The sequence below is a fragment of the Motacilla alba genome, chromosome 2, assembly GCF_015832195.1.
Source record: "Motacilla alba alba isolate MOTALB_02 chromosome 2, Motacilla_alba_V1.0_pri, whole genome shotgun sequence".
NCBI classification, from domain to species: Eukaryota; Metazoa; Chordata; class Aves; order Passeriformes; family Motacillidae; genus Motacilla; species Motacilla alba.
The window spans coordinates 19,247,817-19,272,088 of NC_052017.1; the positions used below are offsets into that span (position 1 = coordinate 19,247,817).

A 24,272-nucleotide genomic window follows, 5' to 3' on the forward strand; every position below is an offset into this window, starting at 1 on the left:
TAAAAAAATTGTCACTTCCCAAAAATACACAATAAGACTGCTAAAAACAGATGGTGTTTTCATTTAAGGCTCTGGAAAGTTATTATTAATTGCACATCACTGCCCTCTGTGGGTTGAACATAGTGAAAGGTCAGGCTGAGGTGAGGAGCCATCATTAAGGAAAACTTGACAGTAAAGGGCATATTTTTATATTGATTTGCAGCAGTGGGTTCCAGACTTCCACTGGCACATTATGCTGAGTAATAAACATGCTCAGAAAATGGCAGAATTACTTCTAAGAAGGCCACAACCCGTTTAGACCTGTAGGTCTGTATGCCCAGCTCCATCAGAAAATTCATATTCATATTCAGAGGATTTTTATCTGCTTTCTGATGGTCTGAGGGAGAATTATTTTTTAAATTATCTTTTTCCATTGCAATTTAGAATCTTCCTCATGCTTGTCTTCATTTGAAGGGCAATCTAAAGTGTTTATAGCCTCTCTTTTGAGCACTTCAAGGGGGAAGATACAACTTACTTGGTTCAATATCCTCATTAATTCACCTGGGGGTAGTAAGAATAAAGGAGAGGAAGGATTTATTTTTGTCTTAGAATTCCTTTTATTTTGTGACTGAGTTTAATATTTTTTCTATCCATCAGAGAACACCATTACTCTCAAGGCTACATTTCTAACAGAGTCAGAACAATATTAGGAACTGACTCCAAAGCACAAGGAGTATGTGATTTTCCATTACTAGATGTTGCAAAGAAACTTCCTGTGAATACACGGTCTTTCTGAGCAACACAGTAAGTATTCCAGATGCAATTATAAAGATTTTTCTATGAGGCAATCTTCCTAGTTGCATCTGCACCTCTCCTTCTATTCATATTCCAAGCTGGGTTCAAAATATTTTCCTGGTTCATTCCCATCAGATATTTATTTCAGCAGAGCAACAGGAAATGAAGCAGAGCTTACCAAATGGATGGAGGCAATGAAAACATTTCTTAAATATTCCTGGACTCTTCAAACCAAATATATTTGAGGGCTTTTAAATCAGAGACAGAATATTTTCAAATTATTCATAAAATAAAATAAAAATTAAATGTTTGTTTTAATACCTTAAAAATACTTTCCAGATTAATTGTATCAAAAGACTCCCCTTTCTACATCACCTTTCAGAATTTTTAGAGAAGTAAAACATGTTTTTACATACTTCTATAAAAAATTAGGAAAAACATCTCTGCTTTCAGTTTGCTTTGAAAACAGTATCTTCCTGACAAGCTTTGATGATTCAGAATCTTTAAACATTATATACATTATCCAAAGCACACAAAAATAGTACAGAATGAGTGTAATGTGACTTTAACTGTCACTGCTCTTTTCTCTAGTTTTGGATGCATTATTATCCCTCTGTTTTACAAGAGTATTTCAGGAGGGCAGTTTACTTTTCAGGCATTTATCCTTGGTTTCAGATTGAATGTATTTTCATGGTCTGCAAATGAAGTTAATTAATAAACCTGGTTTTAATGAAGTTTTATTTTCCTTGGTGTGGTAACATTATTAAAGTCTTTTCATGGCTGACCAAGTAGTTTAAAAATAAAGTATTCCATGATGAGCTGTATTCCTTCCCTGCTGCTTCCTTTTCTCAGCAAGGTGTGCAGTCCTGAGTGCTACATGCACATCAAAGGAACAGGAGGCAGTAGGAAGAAAAGTCACACTTTGCCTTATTTATCCATAATTTAAAGACCCTGTCCGTGAATTTGTATTTTCTCAAGTCACAGAACTATTAATATCTTTGCTGACACTTCCAAAATAATTTATCTACTTATTACAGTTTCATTGCTTGAGAGTGAGCCCTGTTTGGAGAAGGTGCTGAGCACTCTCCTTATAAATTTGGGCTGATGCTACCTTGCACACACAACACCTGCTTAATATACAGATCTCACTTCCTAAGGTTTAGTCTCTCATAAGTAGCTCTAAACAAAAGTGCTTTAAAATACAATAAAAATGAAAACTAATGCTGTATAGCAAAATCTCTTTTAAAAAAAGGAAAACATTATTGTGTCTCCTTCATCTGATGTCATATTCACAGTATGAGAGATTCTTTTTCTTTTTAATTTCTCACTGATTTTCTCTTAAAAATTTCTAAAACACTGTTCTACTTGAAAACAATAAATGAATACAGAGTTTGATCTTATATTTCATTCAAGCAAACAAAAGCTCTACATGAGCTAAATGGTCAGGAGTATCAAATTATCAAACTTATTTAAATGAGTCAAAAAATGTGCTGAAGTAGATATTTTTTCATCCAAGACTTAAAATTCAAGCTAACATTTTCCTTCTGATCCTCTTCCCTATTTTGTTTCCTTGTTTCTTCTTTTCTCTCTTCTATCTTTCCTTCCCAGTGACACAAAGAAAAATGAGAGCAGCCAACAAGGCCATGAAGATGCGAGTTATGAGCAAGCCCGTGTGTCCTCTGGCACACCTGTCAATCACCAGGCTGACAACAATTCCATACAAACAGCTCAGTTAAACTGTTAAAATAACCCAGCTACCTTATTTTAGAGAAAGGCACATGCTTGGCATTTTATGGGCAAGGTTGATAAGTGTATGCTAACAAACCAAACAAAATATTTGTACATATTGTTGTTAATAATGTAGGAAAGTCTGGGCACAGGAGTAGTTATTTATTACTCAGCCCTTAGCTGATTTTTTGAAAATTTGTCACTCCTATTAAATAATTCTTGTGGTTAGTATTACTGTTACATTTAGAAAATTGCTGATAATTATCTGAACGTTGAAGCTCTGCATTAAACACATAATTCCAAACTTACTGAATCTTCCTAGAATAGCTCTGAGACAAATAGAAACTCTTTCAATGTAGGAATAGATTTTAAACTCAAAATTTATCTTCCATCACTAAGCTGAAGGATGCTGCAGTATGCTCACTATGGTATTCTGAATTTTTCAGCAAATTGAGGTAGCAGAAATGAAGAAATAACATCAAAAAAGCAGGCAAGAAGACTGCAAGAATCTACAAAGTAATGTTTCCAAAAGGCAGGGACAAATTAGGGACAAGTATACAACAGGATGATTTTTACTTTAGGAATATGATGCTGATGAGCTTACTCAAGGTCCAGTGACTTAAATGAGAATTCATGATGCTCAGCAATGAAAAGAATACATTAAAAATCCAAAATTTTCAGTGTTATATTCTAGTAGGAACCAGAATAAAAATAAAATTCAATAAAAAACACTTAAAGAGGAAACATGAAGCTGATCAAATGAAATGTTGGAGAAATTATTTTATGCAGCCAACAAATACTTATGCTACCTATGTACATCAGCATGCATGAAAATTTGGCTCCACTTTTAAGGACAACTTACGAAAATCACACAAAAAATTGAATTTTCACAATGCATTATAGAAAGAAGAAAAACAGCAAGATGAAACAGTGATATTTCAGCTTTCAAGCCTTTTATTAGAGTCTGTGTGTATTAGTCTCAGTAGATTCTCATAATAAGAGTTAATGACAAAACCCATCCAGCCAACCCTTTAATTTCCTCCTTTGTGTAAAGTTTTAAGATGATTTTCATTCTCTAAAATATCTTTTCCTCAATTTTCATTTTCTAAATTTACATCACTATAATAAAGGACTACACATTTCAGCAAAAAACCCCCCCATGCATTCTAATGAAAAAAGCCAAATAAGTAAGTGTACCACAGATAAAATTCTTTTTTTTAAAAATGCACCTGTTTTGTTTGGAATTCTGGAATCTCAGTGAATTCCTCCAGAGCATCAAAAGGCATCAACACCTCACCCTGCCATGGGTGCCAGCATTTGCAATATTTCTAGAAGTAAAATTCTGAAATAGTAAGGCTCTTCTCTTTTTTAATTGGTCAAAGTGCCGAGTTGAGAAAAGACAATTTAAAAGGTGTTTTGATAAAAAGTGATTGGTAATTCACCTGGATACAGCAGTTTGTTTCAAGCAGGTACACATTGCAAGGAATGACAATTAAATTGCCCATTAAAAAATATAAAGTTACACTTTAAACCCACTTATTTTGGAAATCTGTAATGGGAAGGCAAAAATAATTTGTTGTTTTTCCTTAAATTAGTCTGTGTATTTCACTTTCTTATAACTTTGATTTATCCTGTCACAACTATTAAATCTAATAGATATCATTATAGCCAGCTTTCATTTATAACCAAGCAAACTTTTCTGGCATTTGAATCCCTTTACATTCCCATGGTAGTTTTCCATCAAATATACTTCTATGTGCTTAGGCTCTTAAAAAATATATCTTCATTTTATATGTTATCCTTACCAATTAGAAGAGAGAAATAAAACAACTCACTGGAAAAGATGATTCATTAGGTACTTTGTACTACTTCATCCTCTCCTTATTTCCTAGCCCTCCTAGCCCTTCTTTCTCCTAAAATGCATATATTTCTTCTTAATTTCCTGTCATAATCCACCTTTGTTTGATTTTGGGTTTTAGGTAGCTTAAGGGATATAATTCTGATTGCTTGGATTACATTTTTTTCCTTCAGTTCTGTTGCTAAGGCTAAGTAACAGTAAGCATCAAAGCCACTTCATAAGACCATTAGCATTTCAAGTAACTTAGTTCTATTTTGTCTCAAACCTTGTTACACCTTTGTTTTAATCTCATTTTACAGGTCTTTTTGGAATGTTCACATCTCAGAGTTGAGGCAACTGCTATTTTGTGGAAAAGCAAAGCTTTCAAGCTTGAGAAATAATCACAGTTACAAAATTTCTAAGATTCCGGACAGCTGTTACAACCCTCCATAGTGCCAAACAAGGCCAGTGTGCTAAATGCTATGCAATGATAGATTCCATGGATTAAAAAAAGTTATCCCCTTACTTCTACGCACTAGCTACACAAATGCAGAGCATCTAAAGTAATAGATGTAACAGAACAGTTTATGAATCAAGATCATAAAAAAGTATTTTGCAAACCTCAAATCTGTAATTCCTGTTTTTCCTCCTATAGGGAATACTTTGAATACCATACTGAAAGATGGGAGGCAAAAGTCACTTTCTAAATTTCAGTGCTTTTTGTGCATCTTTAATTCACTTTCTCTTTTTTTTTTCTTTTTTTTTTCCTTTTTTTTTGCATTCATTTTTTTCTTTATCAGTTTGGATATGGACTGAGAGAAGGAATACAAGTGTCTGAGTAGGAGGTGCATACCCCTAACAACTCTAGGACCAGTGGTGACATCCATGATGCATCTTGACCTCAGAGCACCCACCAGGAGGGAGGATGGTGAGGCACAGCCCCCTGAGTGTCTGGGAAAATGTGTGCTTACAACCAGCCACAGTGAAACTGGGACTTGGGTAAAGCTCACACCTCAGGTCTGCAGAGCAGACCAGACCAGACACTGCCAGGGAGCGCTTGTCCAGGATGTCTTTGAGAGAAAAAGGATGGTGGAGGACCTTTTCTTTCACATGTCATGGATCAAAGTACTGTTTGAGTGACACAGTGGGCAGGCAGGACGCAAGCTGTGCTGGCAGGACAACTTCTCTGCTCTGACACTTTGACAGACACTTGCTAAGGTCAGAAGCATTCTATTCACACTGTCACAGTGTTTACAAGATCAGTTCCACAAAGTGGGAATTATGGAATAAACCTATGTGAAAGTCCTCCCAGCTCTTCAAAATGTGAAGGTTTGTGCATGAAGAATTAAAGAATTATCACTACAGCTGCCTTGTAAAAGAAAAGCCTCAAGGCAAACCCAATTCAGCTAAACAAAAAATCTGGAATCTTCCAGAGATTTAGTTTGTTTTCATCAATATCTTAATTTGGCAATTCACCTCTAATAACATTTTGATTCTCTGTATAATACTGAGCAGAAGAAGTAGGGAAACATATATATATACAGAAATTCTGGTGAAAGAAAAAGAAAATAAAATTTGATAAAATAAAGGAAAAAGAAGTACATATCTGATGTAAACAAAATGTATTTAGGAAAAATAAGGTTCTTTCATATAGGACAATATCGTTCAAAGATTAATAATAATTTTAAGATTGACAACATTAATTTTTAATTCTTGTACACCGTCATTAAAACTTATAAGGTTTTAATAAATATTTAATCTGTCACTTCTTCAAAGTGACAAATCTGCAGGACAAGGATTGACATGAATATTCCCTAATAATCATCAAAGTGCATCATATGCTTTTTCAGATGCATGAGAGAGTGATTAATGTCAGTCAGGTGTCATTGATACTTTGATGAAGTGGGATGTTCTCTGGGATATAACTGTATTTCTTGCTTTGTGACATCTACTATACAGCCTATTTGTATTCTATTGGAATATTTTCAATTTGATTGAAGTTTTTGGGCTTGTAGAAACATAGAACAGATCCTCCGGGATTTTAGATGAACTGGACAGCCTCAGGGGACTCAAAACACTGAGGCTGAAAAAATAGAACATTCTTTATATAGTCAATGCCCAATTAAGTATTTTAAGCTTCACTGTATTGATCCTGGATAAATGAGACATCTTTAAGAGAAATGTTTAAGTCCTGTCTCTATAACATCTAACAGATACAACTACTTATCTCTTAAAGAATGCCAAGGAACCAGATATTTGATTTAATTTTTTTAATCTGCAGTTATGAAATATGTACCCTAAAACCTGAGGGCTCTTATAACTACCAGATAGTCCTGTAATAAAATACTTCTCTATCCAATGGCCACCACCTAGTATGTTGAAGGACAAATGAAGTTATAAATATGTAAATATACATACCGTGGTAGGCATGCACAAGACAAAAATTTGCAGACAGATTCACGAGATCTTGGTGTTTGCATTGCCAGCAGAGATACTAAAAATTTACAGAAGTATATGGCAACATTTACTGCAATGTTCTGAATTCAAATATTTATCCAGGGACATTCTTGACAGTACCAGTACTGCTTGGTGAAAGGTGTACACTTACAAGTCTACAGGAAGCAGTAGGGAAAGAAACAGCCACCTTTCTTCTTGGAGATGTTTGCTCTACAATGACACAAATCATACTTAAAATTCCCTTTGACATGGGGAGTAAAACAAAGAGAGATTAAAGTGACTGCAGCAGTGGCTGCTCTGCGGGCATCTATGATTTTAAGTAATAGGAATTTGTCCCACCCAGAGTGGGACAAATTGCATTTTAAAATCAAGTCCTGTGACCTTCACATATTTCTTAGGAAAAAAAATCTCCCTGCTGTAGAAAGTACAGATATCTCTTTCTAAGATGTCTTTCCTGTAGTAACAGACATAATTTTCCAGGAAAAGGCAAAATGATTGATCTAAAAACAAACATGGGAACACATGTCAGCCACACTCCAATATATATAAGAGAATTTGTAATATATTTCAAAACAAATACAAATAAAACTAAGGTAGAACAGGAAATTCCGTGGCAATTCTTTCTCTTCCATTTGTTGTTGTTGTTGTTGTTGTTTTGTTTTTTGTTTTGTTTTGTTTTGTGTTTTTTTTGTTTTCAATCAAAATCTCTCAGAGGTCCTTCCATTTTTTTTTTTTCCCCCAGTGCAGCAACTATTACATTACCCACTTCTGGTTTATAGTTTCAGTGGCTGTGATAACCTCAATTCTCTGGTTCCAATTCTTCACTTTTTCCTTAGATCTTGCAGACAGTGCAGAAGTTTTGTCTGTGTTTTCTAAATGGATTTATTCCCTGAAGCAAATAAGCACAGAGCTAATTATCAGAAGAGTATAAACCTTTTACTGTGAACTGAGGGAATATTGCAACATTTAAAAAAGCAAATCAAGAAAAATAAGCCACTAAGTGACAAAACAACCCAAGAAAAAGAAAACTCCAAGGAATTTGTGGAAGAATGTACTTTCCCTACCACTTCTACAGTAGAAATTCAATCTCACCATGTCAGCTTGGAAAGGGATATTTCAAGATGATGTTTAAGAAGTTTCTATAGTAATGGCATCCTCTGCATAAAATCTGTAGCAGTTAGATTGGCATACTCAGAAAAATAAATTATATGCTGAGGATATTTTATTATCATTTACCATGACATTCCTACTTTGGTCCTGCCACATCGTAATCTGTACCTTTCTTTCTCATATGACCACATCTTTTGTGGATATTATTTATAAAACCATTCAGGTTTTCAACTACATACAGTGCAAATTCTCTTGTCAAACTCTAACATTGTTCTTTTCTAGACAGGTGGTCTCTTTAAAAGGATCTTACTGCACCATCTTTTGTCAAAAAAATCTCAGATCTAACCTGAATAAACACCTCATTTCTCTGTGCAACAAATTTTGGTACAACTTGGAAGGGGAGGACTGCAATTTTTATAGAGATTAAATTCCAGAGAAACTGACTTTAACAGACTACACTTTTAACTAACTTAGGAAAATTCTAAGATTAATTAATGTGCAGCTAGTGACTCAGGGGAAGATTTTCATTAGTTCCTAATTACTTTCTATAGCCCACACACTCCTAAAACAGCTAGACTGGGAAAAGAAAAAAAGTAGAACTCTCACTCTTTTAGTAACTCTTGAAGAATAGAGCTGGTGTATAAAGTGTTAAAGAGATGAAAATCAACTTAAATAATTTTTGACTGCTAATAAACTTTTTGATAATATACTCATTCTGAGCTCCCATTGAACACAATTCTGAACTGAATCACACTGTCAAAATGCTCAGAATAACGTTGTGCACTGCAGAATCCTTCATGTCTAATGATATTTCCATGTCATAAATAACAAGAGTCTTCTAGTGTTCGCTGATCAATGAAATGAATTAGATGCCTCATGTATCAAAATTTAAATAGTACCTCTTCTTGATCTTTTTTATTCACCACTCTTCAATTGTTTTCTTAATCTAAGTGTTAGAATTAAAAGAAGTAAAAAATTTGTCATTATATATGTATTCAATGACTGCTATCCAACAAAGAATGCTTTCAATTCTAAGAATTTATTTTTCTCCCTTGTAAGAATTTGAAAATTAAGCAAAAAAGATTGGCTCATAGTTTTCATTTAGTATGAAAATCTGAAAAGCATCCACATCATGTTTTGATAGATATAGTCTCAAAGGCTTAGTGGTTTTTGTTTGTTTAGTAGGTTCTGGGGTTTTGTGGTATGCTCACTCTCTTTAGAAAACAAGAACCCAGTTCTGCTAAGAAAATGCTCATATTTTGGTCACATTCCTGGTTCACATCACAGCCCAGCATTGCAGCTAAACATTAAACTGTTCTCCTTATTTTTTAATTTCTTGAAATCTGTACTTTTAATAAAGATTTATTTATTAAAAAAATAAACACACAAACGAAAACCCCACCAACTTTCCATATCATCTAAACAACTGCAGCCAAAGAAAACCAAAGGATCACAGATAGATTAGGGCAATCTACAAATCTAGTATATGGGAGCTAAGAAATGCAATTTTTAGTGTTCATCTTCTACTTGTAGTGCTCCTGCTGAAGGCAAAATCAAATACACCCTGCAGACCACACAGTTACACCCACATATTCCAGACTTAATGCAGATAGTCTGTAACTCCTGATTTTAGTAGTATTAATGTGCCACCTCTCACAACTACATTAATTTAAACAGAAGATCATGTTAACATGGTTTCTTCAGTATTTAAATCAGTTTAAAATTCCTTATTTGAGCTCCCTGATATTTTTAATCATGGATATGGCCTGGTAAACCTTGCAGAAACAAGTTACAAAAGAATGAGGACATGGGGAAGTGCTGAGGGAAGCTGGAAACCTGAGGAGCATGACTGAAGAAAAAGACCTACTGGAAGAAATTGAGTCTACAAAGAGGAGAAACTGCTGTGATGGACTATGGGATTTCCACAAGAGGGCAGGAAATTAATCTCTGAGCTGCAATGACCCTTTCACCAGCAAGCACCGTGAAGTTACTGAGTTGTGGAAGGTTTTGTTTAAGAAACTGGTGTCTCTCAAAGCTCCCCCTGCATTGACACAATTGTTCTCTGCTGCAAATAATACTTGCTCTCTACAACACTCTTGCACATTAGTGCATGCAATGATAAGACGATTCTACCTCATGCTATGGGATAAACCTACAAACAAATACACTTAGAGATTATTGCAGTTGTAAATATGTGTACCTAAAAATTCCTAGTCTGACTCTGACAGGAAATTACCAGAATCAGATCCTCCCATAATTGTGAAATAAATTATGGCAAATACAGAAACACAGCTGGTTTGGGCTGGTTTGGAGATTTTTTGGTTGGTTGGGGATTTTTTGCTGTTAGTTTTTGGTTTTGTTTTTGGTTTTGATTTGATTTTGGTTTTATTTTGAATTTGGGTTTTTGGAGTTTTTTTGGGGTTTTTTTTGGTTTTGATTTTGTTTTGTTTGGGGTTTTAATTTTTTTTTGTGGATTTTTTTGTTGTTGGTGGTTTGGTTTTATTTTTCTTTTCTTCCTGAAGCTAATGAGAATTCAAAGCTGAAGGTCAGAATAAGAAAAAAAATCTGCAAGGATAAAAATTAGACTCTTATGTTAAGAACCCTTATTGATTAATCAAAGTAATTTTAAGCACACTACAACTAGGTACTGCAAGCCTGCCAAAGATCAAGGACTATCTTGATCTTCACGACACTAAAACTGATCTGTGAATTAAAAATAAAAGTTGCATTAAAGGAATACAAAACCTGTAACAGATTAATGTTCTGCACCATGAGTGCTAGTGCTACATCTGATCTTGATGAAGTTTCACAGTATAACATCTGCTCAGTTCAGTACTTATTTGAAAAAGAAGAAAGACTTTTTTCTCAGTGGAAGACTGAAGAGGCTTTGGGATGTAAAAAGCAATGAGAAAGAAAAAAGAAAAAAAAGAAGTATCTTCCACCTTTGCTGAGGTCAAATGGAACTCTTAGAAATGTTAGGGTTTTTTCTTAGAACATTTCTAAGAAATTTGGAGAGTTTTTTCCAAATGGGGTTGTTGATCAGGAAAATTAGACACTGTCCCGGGATTTTAGATCTGATCAATATTTTATGCTTTGTAAAAGGTATAAGCAAGGTATTGTCTTGCATCATTTATTATCTCAAAAAAAAAAAAAAGGTTAATTAAATTTCTGGCTTCTTTAGAAGAAGAGATGTGGAAACTGCTCAAAGCCCAAGGCTATACCTCAGAGGCTATTGTTCAGACAAAGTCCTATGCCTGTTTCACAGTTATTATAAAAAGATCTGAATTTGATGTCTGTTGCTGCAGTAAAAATCATTAAACAGCAGCTCTGTGATCCTTCAAAGAACTCTGCCCTGAGACCCATTGAAATCACAACTTTCACTGCTGAATGTGTGCCCTGAAAAGCACTAGAAAAGTGCAAAAATGTCTGACCAGCAAAGATCCCAGAGTCACTTCAAAGTCTCATATGCTAAAAAGCAGCAATGTGATAGCACTCTATGAGACTATAAAACGACAAGTCCATAAAGAAAATCATTCCCAGAGATCTCTGAATTCAGGAATGGGTTCAGTGAAACAACACTGGGGAGCTGTGCAGTCTGGAGGAGACTGAAAGTGCATTTGTTATCTATGCCACATTATGCTATTTGGTGCCAGGCTGGGGTAGAAATCAGGAGGATGGTACTAGCTCTGAGACACATGGCTTGTGACTCCAGGTGGAATGTTGCAGGCTGTTGCTGAGTTGCTTCAATGACTGTGCATCACTGTCTAAATCTGTCAGACTGCCTGGTTTTATAACCAAGCACTGCCCTTCATGACAGCCCTAGTCACACTAACCCTATACCCTTCCTCACTCTCACCTCCTAAGTGAGGAAATAGCAAAGTTCTCAAAAAAATTTAAGAAAAAAATCCTAAATACCACATACCATTACCACATAAAAACACATATAAACAGTTACCACAGATACCACATATAAACAATTTTCACTGACATGTGTTTATAGAAAAACAATGATTGTAGGTTACAAATCCTCTGATAAACCTCTTGTCTTCACAAGAAAGATGTCAAAATACAAGGGTGATTCTTTTACTCTTTTTTAAAATACCTTCTTCCTTCAAAGGATCTTCAAATATATTATTCTCTCTCATCAACTCATTGGAATGAATGCTTACATCTGGTTGCAGCATAGGAATACAATTAATTATATTCTTCCAGTAACTGACAATAAGAAGATTGAAATAATTTCCTAATGTACTCATCTGGGAAAATAAAACACACTTAATGGTATCTGCATTTACCTACAGTTGTGCATAATTGTTTGTACCTTCTATGTAAATTCTTTTTGAAAAATTATGCTTTCAATAAAAACTGATTTTTTTCTGTTTAATCAGTCTCTCATTCTCAATTTGCTTGGAAATATGCTTATGTCATGGTGTCAAAATCAGGCCTAAACCAACACTGTTTGAAACAATGTCTAAAAAGATAGTAAGTGCTGTTTGAGATTCCAGAAATACAAGTAAAATATTTTCTTGCCCTGGGAAGTAAAGATGCCATAAAAAGTTACTCTAGACAAGTAATACTGCATTTCACAGTATCTCCACTGATTTCCTTCAGAACTCTTGGGACTAATATTCTGTTATTCTCTCTCATTAGTCAGATGACATTTCATTGACTCAACCACAAGTTTTAATAACAGTTCACAGGTCAGTAATGGGAGTAAATAGTTTAAAACTGTGTCCTTTTCAGAGCTATAGATACTCATTAAATAAAGGCCATTACCACTATGCAGCTATGTGGAACTAAATACTAGGAAAATTTACTCATTACTATTAGTTTTAAAGAATTTTGCTAATACCTTAATTTTGTCTAAGAAATAAACCTTATGTCTCTGTTGACTAAATTTACAGATAGTCTGTATTTTTTTTGAGCATGATTTCAGCAAACTCTTAAGTAAAGCATTCAAGCAAATCTTTGAAAACTTATTTTTTTTCCTCTAGTTTCATGGAGGTCAAGTAATCTGCTTTGAGGCTACCTGAATCCAATGCAGTCTCTAACTTCTACATTAATGTGAGGGATTGATTGTTTTTCATCCAGTCAGTGAGAAGAATCAATGTAGAAATACACATTCTATTTTATGCTGTGAGGTAGAATAAGCAGTTTCCTTAAGCCTTATTCTTGAGTGACTTCCCATAGAAGTAGGGTCAATTATATTGATTTGTGAAAATGTAATTTTAAGCTACTTGATCCTACAAATACAAATGTCCAGAATATACCAGCTGGCATCTGCAGAACCTCTGCTGCAGATTTCCATGTCCACAGCCTGGGAGAGTAAAATTTAGCTCCATTAAAACTAACCAGGGAATTAGAAAATCCACTGTGACTCTTCTATACCTGAGCTGTGGCACCTGCTAAGCCATGCATTTCTACGGGACCAACCCTCTCCTCTCTACATTGGGCTGGTTAAAAGCAATAACAATGCCAGGGGAATGACTGGGGGGGCTCCCAGCCTTTGCTGAGAGGCAGCAGCCAGGTAAAGGGTCTGTGCTGCAGCAGCCCTCAGCAGCTGCAGGAGGCTGGATGCTGGCTCCAGCTGCCTGCTGCCCTGGCCAGGTTAGGCTGCTGCTGCTGCGGTATAAATGGGGCCCAGCTTTACTTGCCATGTCCTGGTCAGGACTTCTTCTTTTCCTCAATGTCCTAATGTCTTTGCTCATCTTTAACAGGATGGACTTAATTAAATGTCTGGGTAAGGTGCACTGGAACTTCCTAATGAGATCATATGTGTGTTGGCCTTGTTATTATCAGCAGAGGGAGTTACTAATGACAGGTTTCACCTTTGTTATTCATCTGCATATTTGTTTTTGGAGGCTTGTTTCAAGTCTTTGAGAGAATCTTCCCCTAACTGTACTAGATCCTAAATTATCTTCTTAAATTAAAATGTCTATATGCAAAAGCAATTGACATTGATGCCACAAAAATTATTTTCAACAAATGGTTTTATCCTTTGTTGCTGATTTCCTTCTGCTTCTTTTTTTTTTTAATAGAAGGGACAGCTTACATGGTGGTAGAAAGCTTATTTTAGATCAACAGAATAATGAAATGTATTATCCCTTTCACCTAATAATTCTTGCTTGCCTCTCTATAAACATATTTAAAAATACACAGTTTCTTCTGACTCACAAAATCAAGTGAATGCTGATGAGGTGGCCCACCACCAATACTAGAACAGGCACAGTGAACATGCTGCACCTGAACTTTGAAACATCTCCTACAATGGATGGTATTCTCTTACAACTGCCACAGTCAAGGCTAAAATGTCTCAAAATCTCACTGGAAAAAGTTTTGTTTAGTTATATCCAGATCTCTTTGGGGAATATTCTGTTTGCTTTTGCACTGCTATCAAATCCTTGTAATTTGAATTCAGATGGGTGGTGAGCTGGATATTTCAGTCTTCAAAAGTAGCTGCACTGTCAATATCTTTTGTTTACATAAATGTCAAAGGGGTCAATTTGAAGAATCCTGTATGTTTGCAGCTAATTCAACAGCCCATCACTTGGACTGGATTATTATTATTCCATATACAGATGGTTTTCTTCAAAGAATATGTAGTACAATTTCAAGAGAAAAAATCAAAACAGCAACTTCAGAGAAATTCCATTAGGAAAATGTATTGATTTTCTCCAGCTGCAAACTTTAACAAAAGAGGTTCATGCTTGGCTATAGTACCCTTTTATGATCTTTTAGTTTTATTTCTGGTTGTTGTTTATCTCATAATCTGAGATACCACTCAGTAGTGTGATAGACAATCTTAGACTTCCTGAAAGTGGGCAAGCAGTGCACATATTAAGAAAAGATATTGGTGCATACCATGAACTGTGATTTTTCTAAAAATGGCTTTTTACCTTTTCTTACCAATTTTGTTCTACTGTGATAATTCTGGAAAAATATACATTCTTTCCTCATTCTGCCTCTAAAAATATTTCCACATCTGATTTTTCATTGCTGTTCCGCTGCCTATGCAGTTTTCACTCCCAGTTAAAATTTGTATGGATGGAATGACTTCAGCCAGACACAGTTTGCTAAGTTTTGAAAGTCGAGATGGTAATTACCTTCCCAGATCATCTTGTCATCTTTTCTTTTCAGCTAATCACTACCTAGAGATCTGATTTCACTGACATTAACTTTACTTTAAATCCAGGGATAATCAATCTGGATGCAAATATCGAGCTATTGCAGTTTGAGCCAGCAGGAGAAGCTTCAGTATGACTTCCCATGACTATGTGTTGTTTAATTAGATTATATTCCTACAGACACTGCTCAATAGAAACTCCAATTAAAATATGGACTTATGGGTCCTTATAACAGCATAACAGGTGAAGTTAAGTTGATCTACAAAAAATTCCAGGTACAATGACGGAATAATTTTGCTTCCTTTACAAATTTGAACCTTACTGGGAAAAAGAGCCATATAAAAACATCTCAGTAAATATACATTTACTTGATGAGTGGTCTGTTGTTATTTGTAGGTGTTTGGACTAATTAATGAAAAAAAATCTCCTGATGCCTGTCAAAGGCAATGAACCCATTGTTTTTTATATTTCAGGCAGACATATCCCAGGTTGCATCTCTAGGTACTAAATTCTATTGAAGTCTTTTATCTTTCAGGCTTTTAAATTATTTTTATATTGTCCACAATAATCCAGAGAAATAATTTTTAGTCATTTGTTTCCAAAGAAAAAATATAATTTGTCATTTCAAGTTAAGTCAGCCAAGATATGCATTGGAAATAAACCAGAAACTTTAAAGCAATTCACCAAGACATTATTAGAGATATTGTAGGAAGGGAAGTCAACAGACGTGGTAAATAAATTGCACCATGATTTATACTTGAATAACCAGAAGAGATGCACAGATACAAGTAAGCACAAACACATATTTGGTCACTGTGTCTGAAGAATGTTGATTATTAATTTCTACGTAAGAATTAATTTCTAGTCTGAACCATATTATGATTTAAAGGTTTTTTACAAGAAGTTAATCCTTTTTAAGGAACAGATAATTTTTTACAAATGTCTCACTTTTCCCTTGCAAATTAATAACCAGACGTTATTTTTAAACAATTTTTTGGTCGTCTCACATTTAGTGAAGAAAAAAATATTTCTAAATAAAATTGGTGATACTCTGTACCCATTTATATAAAAATATTTAATGCAGTCATATTTTTGCATTTTGTTCTCACTTTGTACATCTTGGTAATTTTTTGTGTGTCATCCCATCAGAACAATAGGGCTGTATACTGATAAATACCAATAAGGATGTCAGCAAAATATGAAAATAGCCTCACATGGAAAAAAACAAAGGGAAAGGTACTATATGTGAAGAGGGAAAAATAAAAAGAGGATTTGAAAACATTTTCTTTGGCTTTTCAGATGGCTTCTCTTGGAAGAGAAATGCTAAAAGCATTTTTAAGAGTCTGGAGTAATAAAAACCAGCACAGAACCAGGAGGTGCGTGGGAGCTCTCCAGTCTGTCAGCTAAACAACAGAATGTCATTGTGCTGAGGCGCTCTGCAGGAACACCCTTATAGGTATAATATATTCAAAAGAAAAGGGGGCTTTTGTTACCTTAATCAGAACCTGAATATGTCCCATGGCTTTTGATGACTTGAAGTACCAGAAGCTCATCACACAAGTCCCACTTGATTCTTTCCATATGGAACTCTTCACATGGGCTTTTTCATTTATTAGGCTTATTGCAGTGGCCTCAAGATATAGGAAATGCCCTGAAATTAAAGCATGTATTACTGAAAAAATGTTTTACATTTTTAAATTAGATTCCAAAACTCAGCAAAGTAAATGCAGAGGCATATGAAGAACACTTCCCTCATAAGTCTCATATTAGTCAACCTCAGCTCAGGAGAAAAAATGACCAGTTCCATTCCTTGTGCACTTCTAACATCAGGAATAAACTCGTGGTAGCAGCTGAAGATTTGGGTGGACTTGTGTAGAAGACTGGGAACTCTTCCATGTTTTCTGGCTACTTTGATTACAAGTCCCAGCTGAACTGCAGTAGTTGCAATTCTGACAATGCATCACACGATAGCCACATCATGATAAATTTCAGGATAAAGTCTCCTGAAAGGTAATCTTCAAAATAGCAAGTCACGCTATATGAAAATTTGTGAAACAGGAGAAAAGATAAAGTGTGTATAAATCACTAGGCATCCCTAATGGTTCATATTACCCTTGGTCATTTTTACTCTGTTTGAATAATAATGAACATATAAATTATTTAGTCAGATAAAATTGCAAAATTAGATGCCTAGAGTTAGTATTTTTCAACACTGATATGGTTCTCGAGTCTTCCATCTTTATTTTTAATCAGAAGCATAAAAAATTCTCCCAAGTTTTCAAATTCATTTTTTTCCTTTGTACAAATAAGAAATGTGTATTTGACATAAATATAAATGTATTATAAATAATACAAAAATTGTAATTGCACATCTACTAATGTTTGTGTATGAATTAGGCAAAAAAAAAATTACTTCACCAGATAATGCAGAAACAAATTGATTGATTCTGACTTTGATACTTCCCTGTCTCAGATATGACCATAGATGTTTGCCATGGTGTTATGGGATCAGAAATCTGCTTTTTCTCTGAGCTCAAGCATATATTTAACAAGTGTAGTGGTGTATTTGTGATAATACTTTAAAAATATATATTGCTGACAATGCAAGTGAATTTTTTTCCTAAATTTTGAAGTTTACTGGGTTTTGTCCTTCAGCAGTTTGTGTAAACATTCAGTGACTACTATCATGTCTTTGTGCAACTCTGCCGTGAATATTTCAATTTAAGGTCAGTTCTGAGCTCAGCTTTGGCAACATCTTTGTCTGAGCTATAGGACCTTTGAAAGCAAAGTATGAAGGCACAGAGCTTGTAGCAAGAACAAGAGCGGATAACTGAGTGCTTTGGCCAAAACAAACCAGGACATGCACTAACAAAGGAGATTTGTTTCTTTAAATTTACTTATTTAACATTATCTAAAATTAAAGTATGAATAGTCACTATGGGAAACTGTAAGCTTCCTGAAAATGACCTCAAGCTCTGGAGGAGTGGGACCCAGTGGATCTCAGAGCTGAGTAACTCAGCTTTGCAAATTGCAGCCAGAACAAATGCCTCTCTCCAGACAAGTATCAAATTATCTTGCCTGACTCATTTGAGAAACAGCTAAGATTCAATTTTCCTAAATTAAAATTATTTTACAATGGTAGTTAATATCTTTATATTGTAACACATCTGATTCATTAAAAATGACGCCCTGATTAGAGATTTTAGAACTCCCCTGCTGCCTGTGGAGATACGAGACATTTCATGAAGACAGTTATCCCCTATTTGTGAGCTACCAACATACCAGTTCTATTTCCAAGCGTGTGGTCCCCGGGAGGTCTAAGACTTTGAGGCGAGCTGACCCCTAGCACCCAGTGAAAATTGTCAGCCAGGGAATTTTGCCAGCCACATCTGCCATTCTCAAAGGTGCAGGAAGTTCCGCATTCACTCTCGTCTGTATTATCCCCACAGTTGTCTTCAAAATCACAGCTTTGTTCTGGTCTGTAACACTTGCCATTCTGGCACTGCCTATGGCCATGTGAGCAGGAGCCTGAAAAGAGAAGAATGAGGGTGTCCTGGTGAATCACAGTGCCGTGCATCCCAGTAAGGTTACTGGAAGGTTACATTTCAGAGAGCTTAATATTTAGGAGAAGGAGGGTGGTCCAGAGCAGTTTTATTAAAAGCCTTTGGTTCCCCTGAAGTACCAATCCATTATCAGTTTATTTCTTTTGTATTTTGTCAAGTGATTGCCTAAATAAATGACTGTTTCCCTTGTAAAGCCTCAGAGGGCAAGCTCCAGCCAGGCATTCCATCACTAACAAAGCTTTCTAGTCTGACTTAATTGCTGGCATTCTCCTTTCATGTGGTGTTGGATTGAATCATTTTATCTTAGCTGCAAAGTTGAACCGACTAAGGAGCCCTAATTTGGAAGAAAAAACTTTTCTGTTTTAACTACACAGGTTTGCCTTTTAATGGATTTTTTTTATCAGTTCAGTAGGTTGACAGTGTCCTTTTTGTGCAGTCTTCCTGCCATTATTGAGGGATAATTCTACTATTGTGCAGCCTAAAGATTGTAGGACTCAGACACGGGATCTATTTCCAAGTTTCATGTTTTCATTTCAGATCAGTTTCTGCAGGACTCTGAATAAAATGTAGCAACTTTAGTACATTCTGTAATCAAGAGGTGAAACACAACATTCTGAAATTGACCCCTTCCCATTTACTTTGTACATTCTCCTGTGCAAGAAATAAATGAACAAGAATAATTTTTCTTAAAAATAGGAGTATGAATATATGAGCTTAACAGACAAAATTAGAATATGCACATGTCTAAAAGTTGCAGAAGTGCAGGGAGAATCTGAGTTAATTGATACTGAAAATCAAATGGTGCTAAAAACTTGTTTCTATTACCACTTTATTAATTTAAAGGAGCTAAATGACATTCACATAAGGCTGGATTTTATCAAGAGGTCTGAAAAACAGATTTATTAGTAGAAAGATGATAAGAGATGGGGTATCCAGTTGTCATGTTGGCAACCTCCATCCCATGGCATTTGTTTCAGCAAGACTCTAAATTACAAATACTCCAAACAGAAAAAAAACATTGTTAGAACCCTTATTTTTGTTAAAGTGAACACAAGTCTCTTTATTTCTAGATGTCAGCTAAAGAAAACAAGCGTTAACCTCTCCTCTTCAAGTTAAAATCCTCCTAATGCAATTCTTATTAAAATGAATTTAAAATACAAATACATATTGGAATATGATAGAAATATCTATCAAGATTTCCAGGGAAATTATTAATTTTTAATTCCTGATTTCTCAGTAACATAAAAATATGTATCAGGTTTGCTCCAAACAACTGTGTATGATTTGGCTTTTAACAATTGCTCAGAGAAAGGAGGAAAAATTCCTGATCAAAAAGAAGCAAATAAGAATAAAAATCTGATACTGACTTTGAAAGTCAAGAACATTAGGCAAAGATCTCCAAATCTGGAGACAAGAAAAATGGGTGATCTCTGAGTAGAAGAAAAAGACTTGTTTGAAGTTCAAAGCTAAAAGTTTATAAAAGCATCAGCGAGAATTTTATCAGTACACAAACTCTGAAAATGGTCCTGGTCAAAAGAATGGTGCAATAGTATTGATGGATCAGTCAGTGTCCATCAGAAACTTCTATCAATCTGCTTCAGAATTTCACTCATCTGTGTTGTATCCCAAAGGGTGACAGGGATTTAGTATAAAATTGCTGTCTAATTTAAGTGACATATATTTTTAGGAGCTAGTTATCATAATCCTACCGTTCTTTTAGGTGATTGCAGTTAGAATTTAGCAAAACATTTATTTTGTCAGCAAATCAGGAATTTAAATTTCAGAATGCTGTCCATGCCTTAAAATATTTTCCCTTTCAGTTCAATGATCAATAATTTCAATAACTATTGAATTTTGAGGTCCCTTTGTAGCTTTGTTTCCAATTCCAGGTTAAAAGAAAGCAGAGTTGAAAAGTGGAAGTCTTTGTTTCCTGAGGAAAAACAAAAAAAATCCGTCTTGAACCCTGGCATGAATGAATCTTTCCAAGCATGTGTAATGAATGATATTACACTGCCTGAGTCTGTAACGTGACTTGCTTCTGGATGTACTTCCATAGTATAGCTTCTCTTTAAATGACATTTCTAAGGCTTTAAAACTGTAGGGAAAAAAAAAAAAAAAACAACTTCACCAAACAAACAAACAATCTTCCCTCCCCACAGAAAACAACGCTGAACCTACATTAAAAGGAATTTTATTTTAGAGCTTTTTTTTCTTCCCTACTTTTCCTTAATCTTAGTTGTTCAAACACTCTGTTACGTAGATTCCTGTGGGTATGAGAGAGGTATTTAATTCAGAGGAATTTCTCCTTAACAAGGTTCAGTACATCTTTCCTCCAATCAGTATTCCTTGAAGATTATTTGTGGGTAGACCTTTTGTCCTATATGAAAACTGCATGGATGCACTAGGATGCAGTAGAGCCTTAGGGGCTGTTACAGCCCCTTTCAGATAAATATCTTTTATCTTATCATTATATGTTTCCTTCAGATAAATAAACTTTGAATTGAGGAGTATTTATACAACAGAGGAAAATAGCTGCACCAGTTAATAATCCCCTTCTTCATCTAACCTGAGCAAAATCAACAGCTAAAACAGTTATATTTTTAAACAGCTTTTAGGAGAAGGATTAATCTCCTTATTTAGTAAGGGTATTTTTCTTAAATGTATTTTGAAAAAAAAAAGAAATTTACCTGCCAACATCAAGAGGGAAAATAATTTTTTCTTGAGGACAACCTGTCTTATTCTTTAAAAGTGAGGCAAAGAAGGTCTCAAGTACTCAGCCTTTTCCTCATTTTTTTTCATATTCCCCCTTGCATCCAGTAAGGAATAGAGGTTTTCCTTGCCACTCCTTTTGCTATTGACGTATTTATAAAAATATTTTTATTATCCTTTCCAGAAGTGGCCAGATAATGTTCTAATCAGGATTATTATAAAGTTGTTAAATTTAATAAATTGTTAAGCTTCTTAAACTTAATATATTTAATAGCTTCAGCATTGATGTTTTCCAAATCAAAACCAAATCAAATGAATGAGATAGTTTACAATTATTGGAATAACCCATCAATAGTTGTGAAAATCTAGAGCGGCTTCAAAATATTTTCAGATTTTATTTACATTCTCATGGCTAGAAGCATACCTTCTCCTAAATCAAAGCTAGAGCTCCTGTAGAACCATAGTCTGGTATAGAGGCCAGAGTAATTAATCAGCAGACTAAGAGTGTGACATCCCAGGGATAGGGGCTCTCTGGATAATTTAGATCTCTGAGTTTTTCCCTGTAAAAATTACTCCTTTATCCTTCTTGCTCTGAGTTGACATCACTGTATGACTGAAATCTATATGTCCTTAAAAAAAATAATTTGTTAACAAGAACATCTTTCCTCTAGTATTTCACTACTATAGCCCAAGGACACAGAGAAAAGTGCTTTCATCACTGTTGATGATGCATGGTAATACTGACTTTTCACTGCAGGAATGTGAAAAATGCATCTCACTTCAAAAGTAAAGCTTTAAAAATTAAAAGAATTTTAAAGACTTTCAGATGTTGGTGTGTCGGGGAAAAATATTTTAAAAGTATAACAGTATATCAGCTTTATATTTTTTTTTGTTTTGAAGGAAAAAGGCTTTATTTTCTCGAATTGAGTGCAAACATTTGGTTTTGTAAGCCTTGCAAGTACTTTGACATATTGATTTGCATTCTGAACAACTGAAAGTTAGAAAAACAACAGCTTGAGTTCATTTGCAAAAGGGACTTTTAGAAGAAACTGTTAACTGTCTAAGTTACTGCCACAACAAAGAGCAGACAAAAGCTCCAACAACCAAAACTTTCTCAATCAATTTCTTATCTTGACCATTCCCACACACAAACGCAAGAGAATTCTTTTGCAGTAACCAGATCTGGTAATATTCAAACTGAGAACCAAAAAGAACCAAAAACATAAACAGCAACAGCAACAGCAATATCCTAATATTGCTGATCAATATTATTGTCTCTGTCCATGACAGAGCACTGAAGATTCTTCTTTGTTTTGTTTGTTGGTACTTTGTTATTAGAAAAGCATTGGTTTTTATCAGTCACTCAATACTCTTTAAGACATACCCAATCTGTGACACATTCAATGGGTCATAACCTGGTGCTTTGCTTTATTTAAGGTTACCAGAAATTCTGACCTGAAGGAAAGAGGGGCTACTCAGTGCCTCTTCATACTGAGTGTACTGCATATACTATAAGCAGGGCAATGCTAAAAACAATACTATAAAGATCAAAAGATTCACTTTCAATTGCTTAGATGCATGTAAATGTGCATTCACAAGGAATGAAAAGAGTAGGTTTTGATTAGGGAAGGAGTCACAAAGTATTTTTAACTCCCCCACTCCTGCAGTGCTGGCATACTATCTTCAGTAATAGAAGTAGTGCGTACTTTCCATGTTGCTTGAGTAATTCTACACCTATTTATTCTATAAAACATGCTAGTAGGGCAACTTAAAAGGAAACTTTTAGTTACTCTCTTCACGTGTTAAATCCCCATACTGGATAAGAAGAGACCTAGACCTGGATTCATGAATGATCCATTGTGATAGCATCGACTGGTTTGCTCCTTGCCAGAAAACTGAAATAAGATACACAGTCCATGTTAATACTGTTATTCCAGTGCTAATCAGGTGGTCTATGTCTCCAGCATAAAGAAAAGGACAAGCAAGGAAAACTGTTGTAATAGGACACACACTTAACGAGCACTGTGATACATCAGTTCTTTCATACAGTCTTCCCTTTCCAAAGCCATGTTGAAATTTATAGCCTATCTTCTCGAGGGTGGACTTAGAAATACTAAGAGAAAAGGAATTTACACCTAGTTTTTATGCAAAGCTTTTCCAGAAACAATAATATTAATCTTATAATATTCATCATATTCATAACATCTACTACAGTGAGAAAGACTAAATACCAACTAAAGTGAAAAGCTTAACTCACACTCCTGAGTTTACTCTTAGCAAAAATCCAAAATAAAATTATATTGAAGAAAATTTTGGGTTGCCATGGTCTGGCTCAAATAAATGAAATCTAAACCTATTTACGGCCGGGATTCCTTAGTAAAGACAGAGCAAAAGAAATATTCCTTAGGTATCAGATCCACAATCCTAAAAATATGTTAAAAATTTGCTGCATGTCCTTTAGAAGTACAACTTGAAGCTCATGTGAAATGCTATACAACTATGGACTGACATCTTGCCAGAAGTAGATTAGGTAAAAGTGCTTTTATGAGAGCCTGGACTGGTGCATAACTGGTGACATGTCCACCTTAGAGACCAAAATGGTTTAGCTGTGACCTCTGGTTTAATGGTCCAATCTGATTGTTTAGAGGGTGGAAGAAGGTATGGCATCTTCATTTCCTGGTGCCAAGAGCAGGCTCTGGTCAGTGGTTTCGCTGGCTGCATTCTGATGGGAGAAAAGTCTGAAGATTGAATCTAAAGTATGGCTTGAAGTAAAGCAGACACCCATAAATCAGAACAGTTTGAGCATGAGAAATGGGTTGCACAAACTCTGGATAGCTGAGGTATGTTAGAAGGGAATTTCTACAAGGAGATCAACAAAAAGTTGGTTAAACTGTGAACTAAAAGCATTTTATGGTGTTATAAATGAATCTGAAGGGGGAGAGATCTTCACTGGCTGCACTGGAATATGTG

General features: G+C 35.0%; 1 protein-coding gene across 1 annotated transcript in view; it reads right to left on the reverse strand.

Moving 5' to 3' along the window:
- The window catches only part of MALRD1 (MAM and LDL receptor class A domain containing 1), a 236,672-nt gene that overhangs the window by 99,623 nt on the left and 112,777 nt on the right, over window positions 1-24,272 (reverse strand). The window contains exons 26-27 of the mRNA XM_038161885.1: window positions 18,313-18,558; window positions 16,524-16,681 (exon numbers count right to left, since the gene is read on the reverse strand). Coding sequence (XP_038017813.1) covers window positions 16,524-16,681; window positions 18,313-18,558 — 404 coding nt within the window. The remainder of the gene's footprint in view (window positions 1-16,523; window positions 16,682-18,312; window positions 18,559-24,272) is intronic.